This window comes from Rhamphochromis sp. 'chilingali' (genome assembly GCF_963969265.1).
Source record: "Rhamphochromis sp. 'chilingali' genome assembly, chromosome: 4".
Lineage (NCBI taxonomy): Eukaryota > Metazoa > Chordata > Actinopteri > Cichliformes > Cichlidae > Rhamphochromis > Rhamphochromis sp. 'chilingali'.
Genome location: NC_137948.1, coordinates 10610651 through 10627570, shown reverse-complemented (window position 1 = coordinate 10627570; position 16920 = coordinate 10610651). Strand labels below are relative to the sequence as shown.

At 40.3% G+C, this 16920-nt stretch overlaps 1 protein-coding gene across 1 annotated transcript; it reads right to left on the bottom strand.

The window, feature by feature from the left end:
* Positions 1-14861: 14861 nt before the first annotated feature.
* Positions 14862-16403, bottom strand: LOC308395990 (lipopolysaccharide-induced tumor necrosis factor-alpha factor homolog; the record flags this gene model as incomplete). Its single annotated transcript, XM_080881050.1, has 4 exons — positions 14862-14967; positions 15757-15907; positions 16053-16106; positions 16256-16403. 4 exons carry the CDS (start codon positions 16401-16403, stop codon positions 14862-14864), a joined length of 459 nt encoding a protein of 152 aa, XP_080737176.1.
* Positions 16404-16920: the final 517 nt, after the last annotated feature.

Genomic DNA, 16920 nt, shown 5'->3' with positions numbered 1-16920 from the left:
TGGAGAACACAAAATTGGTCCAAAAACCTTTCATGTTCAGCTGTTTTTTGTAAAAATATAACAATGTTAGCCTTTTCTGCAGCTATGGGGCATATATGGTATCACTCTTGGCTGGAAGCAGTGCTTAAACAATGGAAAAAACACAAACTTTGTCCAAAAACCTCTCATGTTTAACCGTTTCCCACTTTTTCTTTGGTCATTTTAGCCTTTTTGGCCAGGGTGAAGGGAGTATCTGCCATCAAACAAGAAGACAGCCGCATGTAGCTATGATGATGTTTGCTAGTTCACCTTACATGCATTAATGTAATAACGTGGTTAGCCTACTCAACGTAAATTAGCTACTCACGCAGAGAAGAACGGCTGCTGCCACCATCATCCGTCATCATTTCTGCTACACTGGCAGGGCTAGGGGCCAGGACTCTCCTCTTCATATTTTTGGGGGATGTTGCATAACAGGCAACCCACCGGCAGTAGATGTGCTCGGTGTGAGGTCTCGCAGCAAGCTATCAAATACGGCGCATTTCTGGGCTTTTAAAAAAAACGCTATGCATCGCCAGGTGTTTCATCGGATTTGAGGTGTTACCTCCTTTGACAGTATCACAGTATCAGCTTAAAGCACTTGTTGCAGGCTGCTGAGTTTGCATATTTTGCTGTGAAGTACAGCCAGACTTTTGACCGCTTCGCCTTGGACATTTTTAATCTGTAGCTCTGCTCTAACAGAATGTACGTACCTGGCCCCGCCTACTATCCTCGGAAACGTAAAACGATTGGCTAGAATCTAAAGTGTATCACAGCTCAGGAAAAAAAAGCACCGAAATAAAGCACCGAAATGTGCGCTGCTTTTCGGTCTGGTTACTACCGTTTATGTCAGAACCGGTGCCATCATGGCACCGGACACCGGTACCCATCCCTAAATATAAGTGATAAATATTACCATTCTGTAGAATATTCTTATATTTCACTTTTACTTGTTCCCATGTTCTAGTGGGTCCTGTCGTCGCTCTAATGTGAAAGAGGATATAATGTAATATAATATGATATAATGTAATATAATTTTGGCAGCACGGTGGCACGGTGGTTAGCACTGTTGCCGCACAGCAAGAAGGTCCTGAGTTCAATTCCAACATCAGGCCGGGGTCTTTCTGTGTGGAGTTTGCATGTTCTCCCCGTGTCTGCGTGGGTTCCCTCCGGGTACTCCGGCTTCCTCCCACCGTCCAAAGACATGCAGCTTGTGGGGATAGGTTAATTGGATAACCCAAATTGTCACTAGGTGTGAATGTGCAAATGAATGTGAGTGTGAATGGTTGTTTGTCGCAAGGCTAACACACAGGGACAGACTGGCGACCTGTCCAGGGTGTACCCCGCCTCTCGCCCTATGACAGCTGGGATAGGCTCCAGCGCCCCCCGCGACCCTGAAAAGGACAAGCGGAAGTGAATGGATGGATGGATGGTGAATGGTAATATAATAAATTTACCCTACCGCCTACTGGTGTTGGCCAGAGGGGCCGATGGTGCGATATGGCAGCCTCGCTTCTGTCAGTCTGCCCCAGGGCAGCTGTGGCTACAACCGTAGCTGCTTCCACCAGTGTGTGAATGTGAGAGTGAATGAATAGTGGCATTGTAAAGCGCTTTGGGTGCCTTGAAAAGCGCTATATAAATCCAATCCATTATTATTATTATTATTATTATTATTAAATTACTTACGAGTTTAATTTGTCAGCAACTTTCTGCCAGCCCTCTCTCCTTGCTTTTGCAGCCTTTGCAGTGTTCCCTTGCGTTTTAATTAAACTCTGAAACTCCTGAAATCCCTCAATCAAGAGTTCTTGCTCTGCTGCCGAAAAATACTGAGCGCGCTCCTTCAACATTTTCGCCGACCAATCAAAGGGTTGCCGATCAATGTTTCTACTATCGATGCGTAGCCCCTGTTAAGCCACCCAGTGATCTCACATTACTTCATCCAGCTATACGAATCGTCAACAACAGGTGTGTTCGGAGAACCGGAATAGCGAGCTCAAAGTTGGCGTGATGATTTGATCTTGGATGTGTCATTTGATCTTGGATGTAGTAAGCGAGGTACGAAGAACGGACCCCTGGGTCTTTAGACCCAGTGTTTTGAGTTTCTTGTGCCTCAGTGTTTTAGTATTATAAATTTATGTTTTCTTTGTTACCCTAGTTTATTCAGAGCCTAGTGTCCTAGTTTGAGTTTCTTGTATTCTGTTTGGTTCCCTGTGTATTTAATAGGGTTCCCTCGTATAGCTGCCCTCTGTGTCTCCCTTTGTGTAACTGTGTTTATATTGGGATGTTAGTTCCGGTGCCTTGTGTTCCTTGTGCTGCTCCTTGTTCTCTCTCTCCCTCCAGGTTGCCTCTGTGTACCTCCTGTTTTGCATTTAAGGTTTGTGTCTGGTGTTAGCATTTTCAGTTTCCGTGTCTTTCCTGTCCTGTCACGTGTAATTATCCCCAGCTGTGCTCCCCATGTGCTTCCACTTTCCTCGTTACCTTCTGGGTATTTATGACCGAGTCTCCCCCATTCTGTGTCGCGTCGTCCCTCATAGCTGTGTGTGATTCTCTCTGTGTCTCCTTGTGCATATTATAATTAGTTTTCCCCAGTTTAGTTTCCTGTTGTTGTATTGCCTGTTTCCCAGCAATAAAGCTGTGCTTTTGAGTTTAAGTTCTGTTCCCATGAGTTTGTGTTTGAATCCAATTCCCGCTTGCCACACAGCCTGTGTGTTTCCTGTCATGGAAACATGATAGTTGTTTCCATGACAGATGTGGCTTATTGAATCTTTTGGACTGTATTCAGCATTGATATTAATTAGCCATTATTTGGAAGAGGTGTATTGCTAATTCGTCTGCTATTCTCAATGTCTGATGAAATATAATGGCTGTTTGTTAGCCATTTGCATCATTTGTATATTCTCTCTATATAAAATATTTATCCGCTTAAATTCAGTATGGGGGGGGGGCGAGGCAGTGTTCACCCAGGGCACCAAACAGGCTAGGACCACCCCTGCGTGCAAACAAAATGAACTGGGGTTAGAAACACCCCAAATAAGAATGCAGAAACTATTGCACAATACCTCACTGCTCACTGGTCATTTTTCTTATACAGATGAGGCATTATTTCCATACCATAATTTAATTACAGAAGTTTTTAAGTTTTTTTTCCCACTTGTTGACTTGTAAAAGTCTATATGACATTTTTAATTTTCCCATTCATTAACCACACAGAGGTGACATCATTTAAATATGTTAAAAATGTCTTTAAACAAACAGTATTATTAAAGTTTTTCATGACTGAACCAAGTGTCCTCTTTTTTTGGAAATCAAAATATGGTCACCCTACTTTAGACACTCCCTCTTGCTGCAGGCATCACTGAGATAGAAAGTAGGACGGTTGCTATACAAAAAAAAATTCCCAGTTTGTTTTACTCTAAATAAGTCACTAGAGGACAGCAAATGACAATAAAAAACTCTATAGCTCTACTATAAATGCATATGAACCTAAATGTAAAGTTTTAACTTCATACCTACAACAATATACTCTGTTATTTAACAGAACATTCACATGTAAACTGTATTTATAGAGTATGAACATATTTACATATCTCTTGGTGTATACAATGGATGCACAAACCATGTGGTGGTTAGCTTACTAATGTGAGTAGCCGCTCTGCACATTAGCAATTTAGGAGACAATAAGTATAACAAGTATAAATCTTAACACAAAAAAAATGTGTGTGCCTCCCCGAGATGTCATCCAATTTGCGCCCAGAGATGTTATTCCGAGCTAGCCCTTATGAGATGTATCCAGTCTGCAGTCAGAGATCTTATTCTGAGTATTCACAGCAGCCGTAGCCTCTCCAAGATCTTGTCCGTGCTGCACTCAGTGAGCCCATTTTGAGAAACTCACGCCATCCCATCATTCCAATCCCAGCGGGCAGCCTTGTGGGGTTTGAACAGCCGGTTCCGCTTTCTTAATTCTTCGATAAGTCAGGGCCAAGCCAGCTCCGATCAGCCAGAACCCTGTTACCATGGTTCCGAATAGGTCGATATCTTCAGCACTCAGGCTCACCCAAGCCCAGACTTCTTGTTGAGAAAGGGGTGCCAATTGCATTTAGGGACCAGTTGATCCAATCCATAATTCCTCTTTTAGGTTTTAGAGAACAGACTATGAGAGAATGTTCCAGGGAAAAGTAATACAAAAAACACAAGACTAGACAAGGACATAAGAGGCTAAGCAGGGAAGCTAAGGGAGAGGAGGAGAGGAGAAAAGTGCGACCGCCTTCGTCAAGAGCAAGAGCAGAAGATCTATTGGTCAATACATCCAATAATGGCCTATCAGAGAGCTCGAAAATGAGCAAATCAAAGCTTAAAGAAGCCATTTTCCACATCTCTGATGACTTAGATGAAAATATGAATTTAACTTTGTGGCTCACAGGATAAATTGTCTCACTTTGGAAGTTAATTCATTTATTACCTCTTGCTATTTCAAAGCTTACATGCTAGCTTGTTTTATGCAACACCTTTCCTTCAAATCCCTTCATGGTTCAATATAAACCCTTTCCTCTTATCATTATTATTATTATTATTATTAATATAACTTCGGCTGCTCTCTTTAGCAATCAGTAGAGCAGGTCATCTGCATCTACCTTGTCCGTTGCATCCTCTGCTGTCACTGTCCTCTCACTGCATCCACAAATATTCTCTAAGGTCTTATTCTTTGCTTCTGCATGGCAACACCATCTTTATTATTGTTTGCCCAATTTATCCACTATTCCTCCTCTGCACACATCTAAACCTTGCTTTTCTTTGTCTCCAAGCTGCTCACTTGTCCTTCTGATACACAAATTTCTAATCCTGTTCCACCAGGAAATCTCAGAATCTTAAATTCTGCCATCTCCACCTCCTGTCTTTTTGTTAATGCCGCCATTTCCAAACATTCATATCATGTCTTGATATCATCTTTTAAACATTCCTTCTCATGCTTGTTGTCACAAATCCCCCTTGCCATTATAGCGCCAATATCACATAGTTTGAATTTAACTTAATAGAGAACATAAATTATTTGCCCATGACCTGAAAATGTTTGACAAACCAGCACTTAACCATGTTGTCTTTTGTATGTGTGCATCCTATTCTGTCCCAGTGAGCGTTTACAATGCTCAACAAATTTAAGCATTATTATATAATGCTTATAATCAAGCATTATATTAAACCCCTGAAACTATTGGGGTTTTTTTTTATCAGGAATGGAAGTAAATAACTAACTTGGCATCTTGCAGTGCGCAGCTGTGGCATAACCCTTACACTGGGTGGTAGTCTAATAATTTTGTTAAGCATTGCAAGTGTTCTAACAAAAGACAAAAGAAGACAGAGATGGAAGATAACAGGGTAGAGACATGCTGAAGGAACTCATTGATCCTAATCTGTGTCAATAGTGACTACGGGCACATTCAAAAAGGAGTGGGGAATCTCGTAAGACTAGCTTTATACCTCTTCCGATCTCTTCCAACAACTGTTAGCTTACAGTGAACAGTTTCGAGTGAGTGAAAACATTGAAGGATTTTAAAGCAGTGAAGCTCAGCATGGTTCTACGATGGTTAGCGCTGTTGCCTCATAGCATGAAGGTCCTGGGTTTGAATTAAGGGTGGAAATTTAATGTGTTAATTGTGATTAATTAATTTGAAAAAATAACACATTTAATTGCACTTTGCATTCCAAGCAAAGGGGAACTTCTGTCAATGCACGATTTACTGGTATACCGATTAAACTGATGCACACATCTGAGCTACAAAGAAGCCTTGTTAGGACTGATCGGAGGTAAATTTCATTTCAAAAGACTACTCAACGGAAGCCTTGATAAAAGCGTGGTTTTGTGCAAACTGTACAAAAGGGAGTATGCATACCACCGAAGCACTTCAACCTTACGGTAGCATTTAAATGCAAAACATGTTGCAGCGAACAGAGAAACTGTGGGAGCTGTTAGCGGTAGCAGTCCAAGTACCAACAAAAGGTGTCAGCAGCCCAAACTTGATGAAATGACTGGCTTCAGGACCAAAATCAGTAAGTCAGCATCGGACAAACTTACAAATTATCTCGCAAAATGGATTGCTCTGGACTGTAGACCACTATCAGTGGTAGAAGATAGGGGCGTCAAAAAATGTGTTACAGTTAGCGTCAGGTGATCCAACATTCCAAATGCCGTGTCGAAGCACTATTCCGAGTAAAATTCAGCAGCTTTATTACACTGAAAAGCAAGCAAAGTTAGATGCATTAAAGACAGCCCTGCTAATATGGAGGAACTACACCGCGCAAGATGGCACCAGTGTGTACGGCAAGCCGTCTTTGGGTCCGTCTTCCTGAGTGTTGTTTTCTCTTTGTTTTATTACTTTCTATATGCTTTCCGGATGTTACTGCCCTGATTGCCTATGATCGACAAACTCTTTTAAATCTTCGACCCTTGAATCACCAAAAGCAGGATCTATATTGGAACTTAGGGAATTTTTCCCAGTCTCGACCACATACTTCCGCCTGCACGGATTACCTGCCTCTTTTTACACCGCACAAGAAACGATATAGGAAACGGGGTAAGCGGAGTGGTTTTCGCGTTCGTATTAAAGCTTACCTAAAAGCACATGGAGTGATTGGTTACTGCTCCATTATTGACAACCTGCGGCCCTCCCAGCATACCTTCAGACTGTGTCGTCATCGATGGATTCGCTATGCTGGCCAGCAAGCCCATTCGGTTCTACCAGCTGAGTGTCCACCTGTATGGAGCTGGAAGCGGGCCTCTGGAGGAGGTGTGGATTACAGTAATCTTCGTCGGCTGGGACGTGCTCCCAGTAGCGTCAACGAGGCTACGCTCCGTATGGCACTGCTAAACACTAGGTCACTGGTGAACAAGTCCTTCGTTGTAAACGACTTTTTTCTTGCATCAAGGCTGGATGTCCTGTTTCTAACAGAGACCTGGATTCGCCCTGGTGAGTCCTCTTCCTTTTCGGAACTTCTTCCACTGGACTGTGCTTTCTTTAATTCTCCTAGGACTGCGGGCAGGGGTGGAGGGCTAACCTCGGTTTTTAGAAGTAAATTCCGAGTGCGGCAACTGCCTCCCACCTTGCACTCCAGCTTCGAAGTACAACTACTGGAGTTGTCCGGTTCCCCCCGGACCCTCTGTGCGGTGGTGTATCGACCTCCGAAGCGCAACAAGGACTTTATCCGTGAATTTGCTGATCTTCTAGGAATTATTTTCTTAAGTTATGATCGTGTACTTATTTGTGGTGATTTTAATATTCATTTATGCTGCGAGGAGGACCTATTGGCTAAGGACTTTCTTGCCCTTATTGACTCTTTTAATATTACTCAGTGGGTGAGGAAATCAACCCACATTAAAGGGCATATGCTGGACTTGGTATTGTCGTATGGACTGGACATTTGCATCACAGACATCAATGATGCTGGGATTTCGGATCATTTCCCAGTTATGTTTGATGTTCAGTCATGCAATATGGAACTGAACTCTGAGGGTCCACCGAGCCTATCACGTCCGATTAATTCTGAGGCTGTTGCTCTTTTTTCTGCGGCCTTTGCCAATTCTTTTTGTTATGAAGACATCAGTAATGCACCTCTCTCGGTTGATGGCGTAGTCAACTCTTTCATCTCTATATGTACTTCTATTTTGGATACTGTGGCTCCAGTAAAGATTCGACGCCGTAAAACCTCACGCCAACCTTGGCTAAATGAATCCATCCTCGCTCTTAGACGTGAATGTCGTCGAGCTGAGAGAAGATGGAAAAAAGATCATCTTCAGGTGTCCCTTGACATCCTGCATATGAGCCGGTCTAAATTCCAGAAGGCTGCCAAAATGGCAAAAACTTCTTTTTTATCAAATATTATTGCGAATAACAGCCATAATCCTCGAGTCCTGTTTAAAATCTTTAATTCAGTGGTTAATCCCTGTTCGGATGTTTCAATGGGTGCCTCCCCGGCCCTCTGCGAAAAATTTCTAAATTATTTTATAGATAAAATCTCATTGTTAAGGGCCACACATTCTTTGGTAGTAAATCAAGCCCCAGCTTCTGAATGTTCAACGGTTTTCCAACAGTTCGAACCTGTGTCATTTTTGACTTTAAAGGAAATAATTAATAATCTGAGAAGCTCAAATTCTTTGCACGACATTATTCCCTCTCGTATCATTAAGGATGCATTGAATACAATCGGGTCTTGTATTTTATTTCTAATGAACTTCTCACTGTCATCTGGCTATGTTCCGACTGTCTTTAAACATGCAGTCGTGCAACCTGTTATCAAGAAAAGTACCCTTGATCGTAACATTCTAGCTAATTACAGGCGGATTTCTAAACTTCCTTTTATGTCAAAAGTCTTAGAGAAAATAGTGCTTCGGCAACTACAGACCTATTTAGAGAGAAACGGTATAAGTGATAAATTTCAGTCTGGATTTAGACCGCGTCACAGCACCGAAACTGCCCTACTAAGAGTCTTTAATGACATTCTCTTAATTGCTGACTCTGGGCGCTCTGCGGTCTTAGTACTATTGGATTTGACCTCAGCCTTTGATACGGTTGATCATGATATCCTTTTGGCAAGATTGGAACATGTAGTAGGCCTCAAAGGAAATGTTTTATCTTGGTTTAAATCATATTTTTCTGAGAGGTCGTTCTCCGTCACGATGGGAAAATATTCCTCTTCTTCTGCCCGTTTCCGCTGTGGTGTGCCCCAGGGCTCGGTACTGGGTCCTGTGTTGTTTTCTCTGTATATGTTGCCCTTGAGCTCCATTTTTGAAAAACACAATGTCTCTTTTCACTGTTATGCTGATGATATTCAAATCTACCTTCACCTGACTGGGGATGCTTTATCCTCACCACATCCTCTGTTTGACTGTCTGAGTGATGTCAAGGACTGGTTATCACGTAACTTTCTTACTTTAAATGGAAAGAAGACAGAAATTATTGTTTTTGACTGAAATATGCCTCTGGGACAATTGACTGGCACATTTGGGCCTGTTGCTAACTACCTTACTGATACTGCCAGGAATCTTGGAGTTTTCATGGATAGTTCCTTCAAACTTGACAAACAGGTCTCTACTGTGGTAAAAACTAGCTTTCATCAACTACGCCTAATCTCTAAGGCTAAACCCTACATAGCACACAAAGATATGGAGAAACTCATTCATGCTTTCATTACGTCAAGACTGGACTATTGTAACTCACTCTACTTGGGTCTACAATCTTCTCTTCTGCAGCGTCTGCAGCTGGTCCAGAATGCCGCAGCACGTCTCTTGACCGGCACTAGAAAGTTTGACTCTATCACCCCTGTTCTGAAAAATTTACACTGGCTTCCTATCAAATATCGAATTGATTTTAAAATTCTATTGTTTACTTATAAAATTTTAAACAATATGGCACCTGACTACTTAGCTGATCTCCTCTGTCTGTACAGCCCTCAGAGAGCACTAAGATCATCGGGCCAACTGCTCTTGGTGCAACCTAGGTCTCGGCTGAAGACCAGAGGAGACCGTGCCTTTGCCGTTGCTGCACCCAGGCTATGGAATACTCTCCCTCTTCATATTCGCGCGTCAGATTCCATTCAGCCTTTTAAATCACGTTTAAAAACGTATTTGTTTGATGTGGCATTTAAGGCGAATTAGGGTAATTTACATCTGGCTCTGTATTTAGATTATGTAATTATCTTATATTTTATATATTTGTAATTTATATTTTAGTGTGATTTTATTTGTACTGCGATTTTACTGGAAAGCACTTTGGTGTACTTCGGTCTTAGAAATGTGCTATATAAATAAATTTTGATTGATTGATTGATTGAGAAAGAGCCACTCATACAGGATGTTTCCATACGGTAGAATTGAACGTTGGTTATGGTTTCTCGTCTACTAAAGAATCAAGAGGCTGTTTTAGCTGCTTTAGACAAACAAAATCAAAAGCTAGTCATTTTAAATCCATCAGAGCTGATAAAACTCCAAAAACTGGCAATTGTCCTTGATCCATGCAGGTACTCAAAACTCAAAACTTACCTTTTTAAAACTGCTTTTGGTTAATTTTTTGCCTGTTTTATTTTCTCTTTTTAAATCTTTTTATGACTTAGAATCACAAAGTGCTGCATACGTCTTGAAAGGTGCTATATAAATAAAAAAATATTTATTTATTTATTTATTTAAATAAAAATATTTTTTACAACTTATTGTTACCATTTCTTCAAAAAGTTCTACAGTTGATAAGTTTTCGTGTAGATTAATAATTACTTTCTTGAACTGTCTACTACAGGTTTGTGACTGAACTTCTTAGAGGTGAGACATATGTCTCATGTTCAGTGATTTTACCTGCTTTCTGCCACCTGCATTACACCATGGATGTCTCAGATGATGACTCAAACTACATGATGAAATTTAAGACTGCCTTCACAAAGGACGTATCCCAACGTGTAGCTACACTCAACCATCAGTGGCTCCAGATAGCTACTGTGCTTGACCCGAGGATTTAAAGTGTCTTGCAAGGGGAGAGCTAGAAGAGGTTTGCACCAGCTTTTAGGCCCTGCTGCAGGAACAGTGTAAAGATGCCACCACAAAGGAGCCAGCAAAGACAAAGAGCCTCCTCCTCTCTTCATTGTCTTCAGACTCTGATTCAGATTAGGAAGCCCTGTGTAACAGGGCCCTGACTTTGTACAAAGCAGAATCCACCATCAGTGATGTGATTTCCTGAGGCGTTTTCCTGAGGTCAGATGGCCCAGGATGTGAGTAAGCCACATCCTGGGCCGGTCAGTTCAGTTCACACCCGCCGGTGTGAACTGAACTTCAGGTAAGAAGTTATGACCTGCAGTCTATCTGTGTCAGATATAAACCAAGTTTAGGTGCAGTTTATTTTTGTTATGCTGACTTTTTCCTACTGCGTACTAGCTAGCATGACGGAGTTACTATACAGCTGGGTGGGTGCTATGATGTTAGTGATGTTGAACTTTATTTTGTTCATAAGGTTAGTTATTAAGTTGCCAACCGTCCCCTAAAAAACAGAATCGTCTCGTATTCAGAGAAAATATTATGCGTTTCGTATTGAGGTGAAAGGGAGCACAGTTTGTCCCGTACTTCAGCTAGAATGAAAAAGACACAAAGCTGGATTTATTCTGTGTTTACGCTGCACAGCTGCTTCTTCTTCTCTCATTCTCTCCCCTGGTTCTCCTGTTTCTACTTCAGTCATGAAACTGATCAATGATCAGCTGATCGGCTTTTCTCTCTTGTTTATTTATCGCCCACTTTGCGCCAGAAAGAAGAAACCAGCGGATATCGCGCTAAACAACAGCAGCACGTTTAAGCTTGATCAGCTGTTGTTAAAATTTATTTAATATTAATTTCTAGTATCAGCTGATGTTTGCTGGAGCCACAGCTGTAAAAGCTGCTGGTCATGATATGTGGTGAGAGGAAAACGTGAAAATGAAACCAGGAGATGTCCTTACTGAATCATCAGGGCTGAGCAGGTGATGGAGAAACAGGTTTACCCTATAGGTGACATAAATGAGTTGAAGGGAAGTTATGAACTGTTTCTGAGAGACAAATAACACCAGGATCCGTTTTCTACGTAGCTGACAGCTGGTAACTGTGCAGGGGCAGGTCTAGCAAAGTGTTGCCAAGGGGGCAGGTAGGGCATTAACAGGGAGAGGGGGGCACAAAGAAATACTTTTCTTTCTTATTCTCATTTAAAATATCTGGCTTTTAAAAAAATAATTATCTGAATCTTACAACAAATGATTGATAGATTGATGCATATATACCATCAAAACAGTGTTCATCACTGTCACAACAGTGTTTGTTTTCATTCAAAGTCTTTATGATTTTTCCTATATATGGTGGGCCAGTCTCTAGTCAAAACACCCGGGACGATTTTTTTGTCCCAGTCCAGCCCTGTAAGCAGCTCATCTGCAGTCTGGTGTAACCTACATCTTCCCATTAGGAAGGCAGAATTTCCGAGTTCTGAGTACAATTGAAAGCACCACGACTGCAGTTTTTGTGTTGGATGTAAAAAGCGCACATGACGCTGTGACGTAGGCTGGAATCATGGCAGCGGTCAATGATGGTCCAGGCGTGGGATTTCTCTCGTGGAAATATGCACATTATTTTTTCCTTTCTATTGGTAGGTGGCACAGTGCACTTGTGGCAAGAAAGTAAGCTAGAAGACTGGCAAAGTTATGGAAGCAACACATTAACAAGAGAATTCTGAGTAAAACCAAAGTTACTTTCCCTAGTAACTAGTTACTTTGAAAGTAACGAGTAACTTGAAGTAACTGAGTTACTTTTGATAGAAGTAACTAGTAATGTAACTAAGTTACTAATTTAAAGTAACTTACCCAACACTGTAGACTACGATGACCTGCATGACTGAGAACCTTCACAGACGACGACGACAACAACAACAACATAAAACGCTGGGTCCACAACCCAACAACATGACAAACAGGCTAGTTTGTCTAAGTAACTAAAACAGACGGACAGTAAATAAGCATGGAAATATTGTGAGTCCAGTGGGTTTGTTATTTTTGCACTAAAATGTTTGATGATCAAACTATTTTAGCCTAATGTACAAAATAATTTTGGCTAAGGTTACTCAGATTTTAAAGGTGAAGCTCAAATAACCTTTTATTATCAAGTCCCACCTGTCCTCACACAAGGCTCACAATTTTAAAAATCAAAAATGTTATCAAATTTGCTCAAATATTTCAGATTTGAATTTTAGTATTACTTAATGGTTTAAGAGTAAATTTTGGTCAAACTCGTCTATAACGAATGTTACAGGAAACCAAGCATGTTGTCTCCTGTACTGTGTTCAGACCCAAAACTATGAGTGAGAAAAGTCAAAACAACAACTGGTTGTAAGCAAGATCGATAAGGTGAAACATGAGTCACCTATCTTGCAGAAATCCCTTTTCATTCAAATGCATGTGCATAACAAAATACTTATACCTGCATCACCTGCATGGAATGAAGTAGTTTTTACTCACTGGAAAAACAAAAGTCAGCCATGCTTATCCAGGCAAGATGTCAGGAACAATGTCTTTACAGTAATATATGGCTCTAATACCTGCCATCAATTCAATTTTTTTTATATAGCGCCAATTCACAACAACAGTCGCCTCAAGGTGCTTTATATTGCACAGTAGATCGTACAATAATAGATACAGAGAAAAACCCAACAATCATATGACCCCCTATGAGCAAGCACTTTGGCGACAGTGGGAAGGAAAAACTTCCTTTTAACAGGAAGAAACCTCCGGCAGAACCAGGCTCAGGGAGGGGCGGGGCCATCTGCTGCGACCGGTTGGGGTGAGAGAAGGAAGACAGGATAAAATACATGCTGTGGAAGAGAGACAGAGGTTAATAACAGATACGATTCAATGCAGAGAGGTCTATTAATACCTCCTTTTCCTCAGCTTATTTCCGGCTGTATTCCTACAATATATATATATATATAGACATTTATGACCACTTCCAGGCAGCCTACAGTGTTTCACAATAACAAAAAAACACAAACAAAAATAATGCAGTTCACATGACCTTTCCAAGCGCACGCGAACCCACTATTTGAACCCTGGAACACCATCGGCTTGCATAACCACTCGCATAAACGGCGAGGTGTCTACGCAACCGGCCTTATTAAAGGTAAGCAAAAAAAATATGTTGGCCACCGTCTGTGCGGCTCAAAATATACCTCTCACCCCTTTTTCTGTTTAACTGCCCGGTTAACTAAAAGACGTGCAGCCACGGTAACCCAGCGCAACAATAGTAGACTAATGGTGGTGGTGCATGTATGCGCTCAGATCAGCTGTTTGCGGCCCGGGACATTGTAACTCCATCAATCAATGTAACCAGACCCGCATATAAATTATATTTTAATATTGCACCAATCAGTTCACACACAAAAACACACACATCCCTCTATTGAATAAAAAAACTTTTACATTTATGCCTTACTTTACCAATATTACCCATCAAATTATTTATCTGTTTTCTCATTTATGAAAGAGCAAATAAAGTAGTAAAGAGTAAATGTTTGGGTTAAAACTTAAATTTACCTGTTTTCTTATATAAGGAATATTTATTGACTTTATTGCAGTCTTCAGTTATACAGTCAAGAAATGTTGCACTTCACTGATAATTAAACATTTATTTATTTGTAAATCATGATTCCATCTTACAAACAGTGAATTATTATTGTAATTAAAAAGACTTAAATGTAAACAGAATTAAGCCAAGAGAAACTGTATGAGTGATTTAGGTAATACCTATTGGGTGACAATACATTTATTTTTTTTAAAAAGTTAATGTTGCATGAAAAGTGTCCAGTGTTTTTAAAAGACTAAAATATGATCACTGGTCAATATTGACATGTTATCTTCTGTTGTATTGTTATCAGTTTTGCTGTCTTTTTATATTAAATTATTATGAATTTGATTAAAAACATTCAATATGTCATCAAAAAGAAAATCAAGATAATAACTTTAGGTGGAAAAATATACAAATTTCACTCGTAGGAATATTTAAAAAAAAAAAAAAAAGTCCCCTAGAGTTCATTTAATACATATTATCCTTCATTTCACTTCATCACTGAGGTATTTCATACCAAGACCACACCACTCACTACAAGTTTTAAAAAAACAAATAAAAACAATCCTGATAATTAACTTATATTTTTTAACATGATTCAAGTAATCACCTGGAAAACAAGAAAGCTCTTTTATTGCTGATATGTATAGCTTTTATCAGTATGTTCAGTACATATACAGGTAAAACATATATTGCCTTGCTGCTGTTGGTCCAGTAGAAGGTAAACTGTAGTTCTGCTTCATAGGACCTTATGGATGTGGATTACGCTGTTACAGGCGGGGCAGGAATGCTCCACATCCTTGCATTCTTTGACGAAGAAGGGGATCACATAGCAAGGCCAGCAGCTGGTTTGAACCAACAAAATGGCATCAAAATAATGATCACATCACATATTACACAGGTTTAACATAAAGCTTAAGTTCCTCGTGTGAATGATCAGTTATGCTGAATGTTTGTTAAAGATTAGGCAGAGTCGATAAACAAGTCTACATCTTGAACTCACAGAACTCACACATCTGTTATTTTAGTTGCTTACCAGAACTAATGGGCATGCAGTGAGAAGAAGACTGACTTCAATAACGATCCTCACGTTGTCTTGCATTGTCACCATATTGCCAACGATTTGTTGTTTTGTTTGTAACTATGATGTATGTAGTGATAATATTAAGTAATTTTCGTCGGTGTTTTCAGCAACAGTAACACGTATATTATGGTAATCCCTTTGCTTTTTGCTTTTCAAATATATATTACACCATTTATATTTATATAACAAGAACAACAGGAATTGACAAACTGCTCTTGAGTTATCTAATATACAATGGAATATTTTCTTTGTACACATATTCCATTCTGGGTCCTAAATTTAATTAGTTTACTAAAAAAGGAAACTTCAGCGTAGACCAAATTCTGTTTTGTTTTGTTTAATTTTAAAAGCTTTCTGTAGACCTGAATGGATTTGAGGTGCATCACACTCTGTAAAACATCTGAATGTAAACTGTTTGCTTTTCATTGTCTCGGTTTTTACTAGAATATTTATAATATATTTATGTGTTGTTGAGTAACCACTCCTGTATGACGTTTTGGAGCGTGTATGAGGGTTTTTTTGGTCATGTGTGCTGGGGTTTTTAACTCACCCTACAAGTAGTAATACGCCAAAAATTATCCAGGTGAGGATCCCAATTTTGTACTCGGTTTTAGTCACAACATCGGTTTGGCAATGAGGACACTTCATCTGTCCAGGAACATCTTTTGGGAGATGACTTTGCATCACCACCACCTGACTCACTGCAAAAACAACAAAGCACACTCTTCTGATTACTTTAATAACAATAATACTTCCTCACTAAAACACCATGAAGACTGGATTTGGAACTATCTCAGTTTTTGCTTAATTTTGCAAATTCATATTGAACTGAAGAAAGACGCTCACCTGGCTGCACAACCTGAGGTTGTAGTGCATTGTATTGGTATGCAGGCTGTTGAACTGGACATAAAGAAAAGATATTTAACTTTAAACAATCTTAACAAAAGCTGAAGAAAACCTTCAACCACACCGACTAAAGTGGCAAATCATAAAAGAGCAATACAGGCGAACTATTTAAATAAAATGACTGGTAGCTTCTGATCTCTCACCAATCTGAACAGCTGGCTGAACAACAGGCTGGACAACTGGCTGAACCGCAGGCTGGACAACAGGCTGAACAACAGGCTGAACAGCGTTGTAGTCCAAAGGGGGACCGGGGTACGGTGGTGCTGGGAAACCTGTTTTGGGTACCTCCATAGTGTCTGTTTATAGGAGGAGGGGGAAAATTAAATAGAAAGTACAGTTAAGCTTTGTAATCTGAAAATGAAATAGAGTGAAGAGTGAAAACTTGGCAACAAGGCTGAAATATTGTAAAGCAGTGAATTATATCACAGCAAAAAGCTCCTGGGTTCATATTCAGCTTTGGGCCTTTCTGTGTGGAATGTGTATCTTCCCTCCGTGTCTTTGTGGGTTCTCTCCAGAGAACTCTCTCCAGACAAAGGACATCATGATTCTAAACAGGCCATAGGTATGAATATGAGCATAAATGGTTTTCTGTCTCTATGCACCGATCCTGCTTTAGATTGGCAGCCTGTCCAGGAAGTGCCCGCCCTCTTGCCCAATGACCGCTGAGATAGACTCACTGACCTGAATTCTTCTGGTTGTAATCAAAAGTAAAGGGTGAAACACAATGCACCTGTCTTACAACAATCCTTTTCATTCAGATGTGTATGCATAACTAATACACCACCTGCATGGAATGCAGTAGTTTTTT